The 12,998-nt window shown below is 38.1% G+C and overlaps 1 protein-coding gene and 1 long non-coding RNA gene across 51 annotated transcripts in view; one reads left to right on the top strand and one right to left on the bottom strand.

Moving 5' to 3' along the window:
• The window catches only part of ANK2 (ankyrin 2), a 328,351-nt gene that overhangs the window by 76,038 nt on the left and 239,315 nt on the right, over window positions 1–12,998 (bottom strand). For all 50 annotated transcript variants that reach the window (XM_077882344.1, XM_077882349.1, XM_077882350.1 and 47 more), the window contains 2 exons: window positions 9,128–9,226; window positions 8,170–8,268 (listed from right to left, as the gene is read on the bottom strand). In XM_077882344.1, coding sequence (XP_077738470.1) covers window positions 8,170–8,268; window positions 9,128–9,226 — 198 coding nt within the window. The remainder of the gene's footprint in view (window positions 1–8,169; window positions 8,269–9,127; window positions 9,227–12,998) is intronic.
• The window catches only part of LOC144303973 (uncharacterized), a 50,500-nt gene continuing 46,642 nt past the window's right edge, over window positions 9,141–12,998 (top strand). The window contains exon 1 of the long non-coding RNA XR_013370955.1: window positions 9,141–9,285. This is a non-coding gene — a long non-coding RNA (uncharacterized LOC144303973). The remainder of the gene's footprint in view (window positions 9,286–12,998) is intronic.

The following is a 12,998-nucleotide window of genomic DNA, read 5'->3' as shown; positions in this document are numbered from 1 at the left end:
TAGGTACTCAAGAAAAATTTTGAGTGCCTACCACATGCCAAACATTGTTTTTAGACACCAAGGATACCACAGTGATTTAAAAAAAAAAAATCCAAATCTCACTACTTTAAATATAATCTATGGTCAAATCTCAAATTCATATCTCTAGTTTCTACACTGAAAATGCAATAAGTGCACTGATTGGCATTGTTATGGGAACTCTAAAAATCTAATCTCTGAAAATCAAATCTTCAACTAAAGTCAATAAAATACAGTAATAAACAGGGTGTCTTAGGTTTTTAAACTTTGCAACATAGATATTACAGACTTTTTTGAATGGCTACAATGACCCTATCACCAATTATTTTCTTTCCAAAAGCAGTAGAGAACTTCAAATATATTTACAAGGGAATTCAACTAATTTGAAAATATATTCATATATACATGTATAATACCTGTGTGTCAAGAGGGAGGGACTGATTAAATCATAATGTGATACTATATGCCCTTTCAGTGGTTCCCCATTTCCTCAGAAAAGAAAGCAAAACAAAGTGGCTCAGAAGACCCAGGTGATATAGTAAGGAGAAGAAGGGAGGCCTCTTCTCACTTCATGCTCCAGCCATATTCACAGGCTATGTTCCCTAATACCTCTTAAGTTTTTCCATATATTCTTTCCTTGACCAGAAATATTCTTCTCTCTTTTCTTGGCTCATATTACATATTATTTCCTTGGAGAAACATTCCCTAATCCTTCCTGATGAATTGTTTAACTGTGATTATCTGGTGTTGTGTACTGCTACAAAACATATATATATACATATATATCACATCATACACAACTGTATCTGCCCACATAAGAGTGTGAGTCATTAAAGAGTATGTTTCCACAGAACCTGAAACATAGCAGGTGCTTCTCAAATATATATTGAATAAATCAATGATACAAAATTAGGCAAAATATATTTAAAATCCATATTACAACTAAATAGATTTTCTTTTGGGTGATAAAACAGTTGAAGAATGGGGACAAAGAAAAGTCTCGTGTTACCCTGATGAAGGCACAGTTGAAGATTAAAGGATTGAATTCAGCTTTCCTGCATGTTGTTTATGATGTTTAAATAATTCCATAGTGTCTTATTCACTGAAAACAAACTAAACTTTAGTAATGACAAAAGCATCCATTCAAAATTCTGGACAATAATAGCTGGTCAATAAATATTGGTTAAACGAACAAACTTAAGAAGACTATTATAAATGATTATTATCATTTAATCGTTTTAATTTTAAAGATTTATCTATTTATTTGAGAGAGCATGAGTGGGAGGGGCAGAGGAAGAGAGAATCTAAAGCAGATTCTACATGCATTGATCATGGAGCCAGATGTGGGGCTCAATCTCAGATCATGGCCTGAGCCAAAACCAAGTCAGATGCTTAACCTACTGCACAATCCAGGTGCCCCTTCATTTAATTATTTTAATAGTAATTAATTTATAAGTTTAACATGGATAAATTAAAGCCTATATTCATTATCTGTGGTTTTCAACTCTAGTTGCATATTAAAATTATTAGAGAAAAATTTTAAATACCATCATTGGATCCTATCACAGAACAGTTGAATCAGAATCCCTGAGGGCCCAGCTATGAGAAAGTTGCTCAGATGGATGTACCATGCAATTTAAATTGCAACCCTTTTGGAAAAGTATATAAATTGCAGAAAGTGATTTTCACTTAAAATATAGGAAAGAGACAGTGACATCCTATTAAACTATGATAACCTACTAAGCTTTTATTAAGAAGCATTTAAAAATATTTTTATTATTTTTTAAGCTTTTTATTTTGTTTTATTGTTTAATTTTTTAATTTTATTAAGATTTTTAAAATTAATATTCTCAAAGGGAGACAGAACATGAAAGACTCCTAACTCTGGGAAACGAACTGGGGGGGTGGAAGGGGAGGTGGGCAGGGGTGGGGGTGACTGGGAGACAGGCACTGAGGCGGGCACTTAACGGGATGAGCACTGGGTGTTATTCTATATGTTGGCAAATTGAACACCAATAAAAAATAAATTTATAAAAAAATTAAGATTCTCAGTGTAAATAAATGATTCAAAAATGTGAAGGAATATCTACTGTACTAGACTACACCAGGAATGTTTATTTTTTTTAAAAAGATTATTTATTTATTTATTTATTTATTTATTCATAGACACAGAGAGAGAGAGGCAGAGACAGGGAGAGGGAGAAGCAGGCTCCATGCAGGGAGCTTGATGTGGGACTTGATCCCGGGTCTCCAGGATCACACTCCCGGCTGCAGGCAGCGCCAAACCGCTGCGCCACCGGGGCTGCCCAGGAATGTTTATTTTATGGAGGTATTCTAGAGGATTTGCCCTTCATAGGAAACATTCCACAAGAGGATGCTTCTCTATTTGAAAATAAGTGATGGAAATGTTTTTTAAAATGATTAGATTATATTGCCTGATGTACTTAGTTTACATTTTCAGACACTGATAGTAGGACTATATTTTCTGAATATCTAAGAGTAGAGTAGAATTTTTAAGAGTGGAAATACCATTGCTTTAGTTCGGTCATTGAATACTATCAAAGTTATTACCAGCAAATATATGTAGCAATGGAAAGAGTAACACAATGATCACACAAATCACAGATTTTTTTTTCCTGTATAGGTAGTAAAAATGCCCCCTATATGCAATGCAGTAAGTATAGTATGTATTAGTTCATGATATAGTGCTTGACCTTTAGAAGGCCATCAATAAATATTTGTTGAATGGATGATAAATAAGTCTTCCTACTTATGAATAATGTTATAAGAAATGAATACATATTTTCCTTTAAAATGGAGTGTCCTTTGAAAACTTGATTATCAAAATATAAATATGGTTTTATACAAATGCATCTGAATAATACACAGAAAACAAACATATAATTAAATGATCATGGGCAACTCCATCTGCTATAGAATCTAAGATTCTATAGTTAAGATTAGAAACCACTTTAAAGTTAAAATGGGTAGTGTACTATGCACAAATTTAATAGTATATAATTAAATCAGATAATACAGCAATAAAAATAGGATATGATAAATGGAAGGCTTAATAATGAGTTTTCAATATTTCATAATGTAGGAAAGATGTAAAAAATAAAGCATTAGCACTTAACATGCTGTTTTGTAAACAGATAACATCTGGTTTGTTTTATGCAAAAGAAAAAGTATATTTAACTGACCTCCACTTAGCCTACTCCCCTTGTCAACCATTTTCTTTGTATCACATACTCAGCAAATCACAACACATTATGAGTGATCTTGGCTAGTATGCCATCTTCTAATGCCCACATGCAATGGCTCCCATCAGTGGGGTGACAGGCTTAATTTGGTTTTGTTCCCAACCTATTTATACCAAATGTGTATGTTAACAGAATGTCTGTAGTAACTTAAATAGTATGTAAATAATATTTTTCCACAACAACTAATGTAAATAGTTTGGAAATCTCAACAAAGACGAGTCACCAAAAATAACTGCTACTCAATTAGGTGTGGTTGAAACAATTAAAGCAGATTAGAAAAAAAAGTATGTCAAAAATTTCAAAAGGCTCTGCACTCAGAATAATGTCACTTTAACATAATATACAGGATGAGTACTGGGCACCAGGGTGGCTCAGTCGGTTGAGTGTGTCCAACTCTTGATTTCAGATCCAGTCATGAAATCAGGGTCATGAGATCCAGCTTTGTGTCAGGCTCCATGCTCAGTGGGGAGTCTATTTGAGATTCTTTCTTTCTCCCTCTCCTTCTGTCCCCCACCCCCATGCATGCTCTCTTTCTTTCTACAAAATAATGAATCAATTTTTTAAAATACATATATATGCATATATATATACACATACATACATAGGATGAATACTATCAAGATATAAATATCATAGGATATAGTATGTAATAGTGATGTTCTTTGTGTAAGGATGATCATTTAGCCTCCTAATCAATGGGTCTACATTCAAAGGAAAGATCTTGACTCTACATCAAAAGGTGTCAAATGACTACATGTATTTATTGCATTGCTACTTCTATGATTCCCATTTTAACTGAGAGCATCAGATAAAATTTAGGACTTTGAATATTTACATTTTTTTAAAGATTCTATTTATTTATTCATGAGAGACACAGAGAGAGGCAGAGACACAGGCAGAGGGAGAAGCAGGCTCCATGCAGGGAGCCTGACATAGGACTTGATCCTGGGACTCCAGGATCATGTCCCAGGCTGAAGGCAGGCGCTAAACCACTGAGCCACCCGGGCTGCCCAATATTTACATTTTCTTAATTGTCAAAAATGTCCCCATTATTTAAATGATAATATAATGTTATTTTTATTTTAATAGTTAACTTAGCAATTTATGATGTCATTTTTATTTTAGGAAGTTTTGGTTTGCTTAGCAATGATTATAAGCAACTTAAAACATGATCATTTTAAAATTATGCAAATAATTGATGACAGTTTATCAATAAGTAGAGGGATGAGTCATATCTCGGTCTTCCAAACTGCCTTAGGGGATTGAGCCTGTTGGCTTCTGCTGCCAGAAATGTGTCCCCGGCACTCTGATGTTCATTCCAGCACACACGCAATTATAATCCTGGGAGAATGCTGAGCTGCCTCATACCCCTGCTGGGTTCCCCAAAGTAAAGTTAGAAAAGCAAAGGTTAAGGAAACAAACCACAACTCCAAAATGTCTCAAAAATTTCTGAGGCAGTGGCTTCTCCTTTACAGACTGCTGCCATACTCTTCTCTCTACACAATGACTTTATTCATACTTTGGGGTAAAGAACTTTGGAAGGAGAATTAGCATAGGAAACTTTCTTTGATGGAAGAGAACTCTCACGACTGCTCAAATGTCACAGCATATGAATCCAATGATGTGAAATTTGTACGTTAGTTAACTGTAATTTAACTATTACACTTAAATGGTAATAACATTAAACTGAATTTAATTTTATTAATTTTACATAATTATTAAATTGTCTAGTGTGCTATACTGACCTATCACCAGTGAGCAGTTCCAAATTCTCTTTAGAAAATAATATTGCATATGATGCCTCCATGAAAATCAACAAAAAGCACTATTTAAGTAGGTTGTTTTTAATAGAAAACTAGGTGAAAATACCTCTTTCACAAAATTCATATTAAGCCACTTTTAGTAAAGCCAAGATCAGTTACATTAGAGTGGTTAAGAACAGGACTTTAGAATGTGACAAGCTAAATTTGAATCCTAGATCTACTTTCAATGCCTGCCACATTTGTAATCACTAAATACTCATTTTAATACCATTAATAACATCATTATGTGAAAAAAAAGTATGAATAAAAATCTCTTCCCAGAGAGAGGAAGTAAGAAGGTTCACATAATGGACAGGAATAAATTCATATTTTCAATCCTTAACCCCAAATTCAATTTCACCAAACAATAAAAGTCACAATTCTAAGAGAGGCAGAAAGTAAAAATTTGGCAGCATCAAAACATGGTACCAATACAATTACCCATTTAGACAAAGGAGGTACTCGTTTAGTTAGTGTGGACAATGACATCTTATCCAACTAAAAGCAAACATGCCATTATGTTTTATATTCATTTGTTGACTCCTTACCTAGAAACTTGGTTTCTAAGTATAGTGGTTTTTATTGGGGAAATGCTCGGCTGGGCAGGGTAGAGAATAATAGTTACCAGAACAGAAGAAAAGCTCACAGGGAGCTCTAAAAGTGGTTTTTGTATTCCACTAAAGCTAGATGTCACAGAGGTACAACATTATCTCTAATTTCTTTTTTTTTTTTTAATTTTATTTATTTATTTATTTATGATAGTCACAGAGAGAGAGAGAGAGGCAGAGACACAGGCACAGGGAGAAGCAGGCTCCATGCACCGGGAGCCCGACATGGGATTCGATCCCGGGTCTCCAGTATTGCGCCTTGGGCCAAAGGCAGGCGCTAAACCGCTGCACCACCCAGGGATCCCTATCTCTAATTTCTGAAAGGTATCTGAACTCGTTTAGTCATGGTATTTAGCAAGCTGATTGCTTCTCTTTTCAAATACAGATCTATATAGTTAAAGACATTCACTCTAAGTCAAATTTACCAGCCTGAAATCTCTTTGAAACTGAACATGTAAATTACATAGTTTTGTTGATGTTAAAGAATTTCTTGGGATCCCTGGGTGGCGCAGCGGTTTGGTGCCTGCCTTTGGCCCAGGGCGCGATCCTGGAGACCCGGGATCGAATCCCACATCGGGCTCCCGGTGCGTGGAGCCTGCTTCTCTCTCTGCCTGTGTCTCTGCCCCTCTCTCTCTCACTGTGTGACTATCATAAATAAATAAATAAAATTAAAAAAAAAATATCACCATCATTTAAAAAAAAAAAAAAAAGAATTTCTTACAAAACAGAAGTCTCATTCTCCACTGCCATTAAACAGTAAGCTTCTGGGGGCAGGGGGTAATGTTTTTACCACTGATGATTCTTCAGCACTCAGCACAGAGCTCAGCATATTTTATATCCAATATATATTGAAGGAATAAATTAGTTAATGAAATGAATGGAAGAAAAGCAGGTCAAGTAGCAGAAAAGACACAAGCCTGCCATCTAGCGGTCATTTGACAAAAAAGTATGCACATGATAACCAGAGAACGGAAAAGCTAATAAAGTTTACAGAAAACATGACTTCTAAGAACGGATGTGCTTGGCCAATCTTGCCACTACAGGCTTCACTTATCTGTGATATGCACATTTTTTCAAAGATGCCAAATAAAGACACATATGTATAGGTCCCTAATATGCAGATTTTTCTGGTATAAAAAATCATATAGTAAGAAAAAGCAATTAAGATTCAGCCATATATAGCAACTCAGAAGTATAGTGACAGGTAGTAACAAGACTTGTTTTTCCTCCTATATAATTTATTGAAGCTATACCTTAAATCTTTAAAAAATATTGTGGTGTACTAGCCAAAGTTTTTAAGATTCTGCTTGAGAAAACAGGCAGTACTATTCTCTCCCATCTAAGTTCAGGCTGCGTCTCATGGTTCATTAATAAATCATACTCCACCCTATTAAAAATTTCACATCAGAACAACTGTATTCCATCTACTTCAGTGTCAACACAGACTTGGTGTCAGTCTGAAGAGTAAAATTCCTTTCTTTTTCCATATATCTATCAAAAGAAACAAGTGCTCTAAAACTCTATATGCATCATTTCTAACTTAAGGCATTTACTAGAGCCCCATTCAGATTTTTTATGTTGATTTGTGATCTTATTGTCTCTAAACAACATCTAATGTTCTACTGTCACTCTATTTTTCTATTTTAAAAAGAGAAAGAGCTGTTGTTCTGAGAGTTCATGCTTAAGAAAAAAAGTCAATAAATAAGTACAGAGAGAAACAGAACTTCCACTTTCAGCTGAGTCTCCCCATTAGGAGGCCTCCTTTAAGCTTTGCTTCAACTGAACAGTATAAGAAAGAGCCTTAGGACTCATTATTCCCATAGTCTTCACCCTCCTAGAGTTTCTCTGGCAAAGGCCATTGATGATCACTGCTCCTCCCAAAGAATCAGCAGACATATTCAAGCCAGCGCAAATAAAAAATTTTAGACTATATGCTCTGTGATACAGATACAGTTTACCTACTAAGTACAACCAATTTCCTTTTTCAACAAAAAATAATAATCAGAAATAAGAAGAACGTAAGGATGAACTGTTCTCATGGGAATGAATCTGACCCAGTCATCAGCACAATATCAGGAGGATCAGGGTCTTTCCAGAGGCTGGCTAAGATCAGAAGTTTGCTGAGCGTCCTACCACTTTGCCAGCAGTAGGTGTCACACCCAACTACAGTGAAAGTGCAGAGCAGCAACCCGCCCACCCCCACCCCCCAAAAGCAGCAGTCGGAGAAAAAGGAACTAAATATTTTACAGTGACGCTCACATTTTATATGGATTTGTGTTAACTAAAGGCGGCTAAAACCCCAGTGTTGGTTGTGTAAGTGCATCTGCATCTACATGCTTCTAGTTGTACCAAAAGCAAGTTATTCACCAAAGTAAGTTCAAAACCAAAAGCTCAACACATTTCCTAAGTGAAAAAGTATGTGGCTTGAGAACGAAGACAATGGAACCAAAGCCCATCACATCAGTCCCTTGTACTCACCGTGGTGGTGGTGGTCACCTCTTCCGTCACAACCTTCAGGGTGTCGACCACGGAGATGTAGCCCAGACGCTTAGCAATCGCCAAGGCAGTGTTGCCATTCTAAAGAGAGTGAGAGAGAGAAAGAGTGAGGAGAGAGAGGGAGGACTGCGCCCCGAGCCAATGAGCTCACCGGCTGCTCCGCATGAGCCAGCATTTCCGTCCAAAACAAGGCACAGCTTAGGAAAAATCACTAGTTTTTACCATTACATCTGACTCTCTTTGTAACTTCTTTAGACTATAGCCCAGGTCACCATGGTAACACAACAAGCTGCATCTGTCTGCTCTTCTAATAAGAAGCACTTGACGCTTTAACCCTAAGGTGGTCGGACGTCTCTGCAGATGCTGCACGGTGCTTGGGAAAGTACCTCTCGAACGGAGGACGATGCCTCCCAAAATTCTCAGCCAGTACCGAGTACTGTTGCTCCTCCTCCGAGGTCAGGCCATCCGCCGCAGGTTAAGATGTCACCGCGGGGAGCTCGGTAACAGGTTTAGCTACAGCTGTGCAGGAGCTCGCGGTGCAACGCAGTAACACAAGCCAGCAACCCCGGCTGCAGCGCCAGCCTCCGGGGATCCCGGGTCGTTTAATTGCACCGCTTAGTTTACATTTCAACGGCTCCACCTCGCCCAGAGCTCAGTGTGAGCCCGCAGCCTCGCTACCCCCCCAGCCCCCGGGCTCCCTTAAGAAGGCCCGGCAAGGCGGGGAGGGGGGGACTCGCGCGCACATCTGAGCAGCAGCTGCGAGCCCAGCACGTTCCAGCAGCCTCGGCGCGGGGCCCCGCTCTCCCGGGACAGGGGCCGAGTCAGGCCCACGGCTCCCCCGCCCCGGAGAAGTCACGCTGATTTCTGGAAAGGCTTTCCAGAAATCCCGGGCTTTCCAGAGGGGCGGGGCGGGGCGGGGCGGGGCGGGCGCGGGTCTTACCGCGGTGGTGGCGTTGGGCTTGGCCCCGTGCTGCAGCAGGACGTTGATGATGTGCGTGTGGCCCTGCTGCGCGGCCTGGTGCAGAGGCGTGTAGCCGTTCTGGGGGTGACGGTGGCCACGGACCGAGCGCAGGTTTGCAGCGGGAGGAGGAAAACCAGGTTAGCCTTCATGCTGAATTGCTTAGTCTTATGTTACAACAAACCCGTCAAGGATGCTGTTTATTTGGAGCTCAGTATCTCCCCACCCCCACCCTCCCAACACCAGCCCATTTCTCAACAACAAACCCTCCCTCTCACCTTATGGTCTGCGAAACAAAGAGAAAAAAACAACTAAAACAGCTTATGAACTAGAAAAACTAACAAACTCCGAGCTATAGCTATTAATATATCTCAACTAATTAGCATTAAAAATGGGTATGCTGAGAGATTTATGACAGAAGAGCGTTATCACAGTGATGTGATTTCTTCGCTAGGGAAAAAGAAAGTAAGACGTTTTTAACGGGAAGCTGCAGATGATCATACAAACCCTTGCTTGTTTGTCAGGACTTGTCTAATAACTAAGCTTTGCACCAGCTTTAGGGCTTTCTAAATCAATGGAAGTAAATTTAATCTTACATTCTTTTCAGAGAGCAGCTTTGGTCAAAAAAGCACATTTGGAGAATGGGAGATTTCATTGGATGATGACTGGCCCACTTGCAACTAAAAATGACTTTAAAAATGAGATTAAAAAAAAAGATTTTATTTATTTATTCATGAGAGACCCAGAAAGAGAGAGGGGCAGAGACACAGGCAGAGGGAGAAGCAGGCTTCCCACTAGGAGCCTGTTATGGGACTCGTCCCCAGCTCCTGGGATCACACCCTGAGCCAAAGGCAGATGCTCAACCGCTGAGCCACTCAGGCGTCCCTAAAAACGAGATTCTTTTAACATGTTGGTCTAAACTTCCACACATATGAAAGCTCTGTAATCCATGATTTGTGAGGAATTGCTACTGAGGTAGCAAGACTTGCTTAGAACTCTAGTGGGTGGCAGGTATGGTACAGGTTGGCTGCCTGTTGACATTAATCAAATGCACTGGAATCCTTGGAAGCATTAACAAAACATTAATATCTATCATTAATTTAACGTTTATTGGCTCCAGATACCAAACCTTGGATTTGTCTTTAATCTTTATTAACATCCTAAAAATGAGGGTGCTTGGTACACAGTAGGTGTCTCATAAATCATGAGTGACTGAGTGAATGAATACATGATTGAATAAATGTTTTCTTCCGGATTCAGAGATGATTAAATGGAAAATAACAGTTCAGTAACTAATTTTGCAGTCATTCTAGGTTCATAACCTGTGTAGATCATGATAGCCAATGGGTATCATGCTACTTTTTAAATTATCTAGCTGCCTCACCCTGATAAAATTGTATCCATTGTCTGGGGTCTAAGTTCTGAGTAGCCCATTCATACCATACACTTTTAGGGGTATATGTCCCTTTTATCTTGTGTCACTACTTCCTCATGACCAACATGTATTTTTGTTACTTCTGTCTACAAAAGATGCCTGTCTATATATACAAGGTGCTAGCTACATGATTCCTTCTATGCTTTCGCTGTGGCTTTTCCATCCATGGGGATGTCCCTAAACGTGTGAGAGTCTATCAGTCTGCATGTCCGTCAGTCTGGAACATCATCAGGTCTGCCATGTTTGCTATATATCCCTCCACTGGCATCACCAATGGAAATAGAAGCCAATTACAGGGACTCAGAGAAACTTACTGCCAATGCAGGACTCTGCTCTCAAATGAGGTAATCCATGGACATTTGAGAAGCATAAAGTAAGTGATACCATTTTCCCTGAAAATTTTTCTCCATTGTGTTTACAAATATTCTACCAACCAAATTTATTTCACCTCTTCCGTATCAGCCAAGTTAATTCATTCAGCAAGCATTTACTAACCTCAGGCTATGTGTTAAATAGGAGACACTCTGCTTATGTAAAGTAATAATGCCAAGAGTAACATTCTTGCCCCCAAGAGCTCACATTTTACGGAGTCCTCAGTAGACACCATGACCAGGAAACTATCTCCCCAGCCTGATTTAATTTAACCTTTACCTATAGCCTCTGGTGCATGAGTATATTTGTTAGGGAAGTCTGGAGCAGCTCAAAAACTTTTACATGAACATTTGGTTGCAGCTTATCCATGGTCTTAAGCCCATTCTGCTATGCGCTCTAGACCCAGTCTACCAACTTCTAGCATATTCCTAAACACCCCCCAACCCTCCATTTCCTCATTTACAAAATGGGAATAGCCAAGATTTCAAGTCCATTGAAGGATTATATGTGTTGTCCATGAAACTTTTCTTTGATTTATCTAAGTTGTATGAAAACCCTAACAATCACTATTTTGCTTTTTTCTTTCTCATTGAAGAGCTCCATGGTCTTTGGAGTATATTTTATAAAGAAGATTTCCTTTTATATGCTGAAGTTCTAAACTTTTGCAAGTTTACCTCAAGCCAATGTTCATAGGCTTTCTTTTTAGTTTTAAACAGTCCCATAAAAGAAGTTCACTTTTTTAGATTTTTATACCAGACCATGAATGTTTGAGGACTAAAGGCAACACATATGCTTACATTTTCATAACAAAACAATTTTAGTAACCATAGTTACATGAGATATGAGGCAGAAACACAAATCCTTTTCCAAAAATGCCATTCTGTGTGGAAAAAAAATTCTAAAGTGTTTATTAAATAATGTCTTTCGATTTATTTATCAGCCCCACCCCCCAGAAGACCTATCAGAAGATATGTTTACTTCCAAAGGCAAGTAAACTCTACAGAGTTCACTTAAAAAAAAAAAAAAAAAAAAAAAAAAAACAAACCTGAAAAGTTTCTCTCAATCAAATGTCTATTTGAATGCATATCAAACCCCAGGTAGGTAAATGATACTATCTAGGCAATATGTGTGTCTTGTGAATATTATTTCAACAATCACACATTTAACAAAAAAATATGGTAACTGTTTTCATGTTCCTCCAAAGTCTCATTGCATTTATTCCGTTCAGGAGAAGACCTGGATTCCAACAAAAATGTCTTTCCTGTAAGCTTATGTGTGATCTGACTCAGCAAAAAATGATGTTTGGTGGTGATGTCTGAAAATTCATAGTAGAGCTTTTAAATAATCTCAAAGTACAATTTCACAAGAACTCAATGATTGCTCAGAACCTAGGCAGCAGCTATTCTTGCTAGAGTCATATTAGAAGTTTTCAATCTTGAACGTCAATAGTATTGTTAATAATTTTAAAATTAACTATTTTTACTTCTCTTGTAAATATACTTATGTACAGACATGATTGTTTCTGCTTTAACAATATAAAAAGACTGACTTCCAAAACCTCTTATGTTTCTAATTATTAGCATTTTGAATGATGACTCTGAAAACTCTTGAATGTGCTCACACTAGTTTAGTTGAGCCCACTCAAAGTTCCACTAAGAATTTCTGACATAGGGCAGCCCTGGTGGCTTAGCGGTTTAGCACCGCCTTCAGCCCAGGGTGTTATCCTGGAGACACAGGATCGAGTCCCATGTCAGGCTCCCTGTGTGGAGGCTGCTTCTCCCTCTGCCTGTGTCTCTGTCTCTAATAAAATAAATAAATAAAATCTTAAAAAAAAAAAAGAATTTCTGATATATAAACTTAAAAAATATTAACAAACATGTAATTATACATTTCTTTGGACCAAGGAATCTGGAGCTGCAAGTTATATCCTGCATAGTAACAGTAGCTATATTATTCATTTCTCTTTCCCTTGAAACAGTTTGAGTGCACTGAAGTGTGGTGTTACATCCAACCTTACTTTGCTGAATAGGACCCTTCTCTTGCCGC

The sequence above is a fragment of the Canis aureus genome, chromosome 33, assembly GCF_053574225.1.
Source record: "Canis aureus isolate CA01 chromosome 33, VMU_Caureus_v.1.0, whole genome shotgun sequence".
NCBI classification, from domain to species: domain Eukaryota; kingdom Metazoa; phylum Chordata; class Mammalia; order Carnivora; family Canidae; genus Canis; species Canis aureus.
The sequence above is the reverse complement of the archived record's forward strand: the minus strand, read 5'-3'. Positions and strand labels throughout refer to the sequence as shown.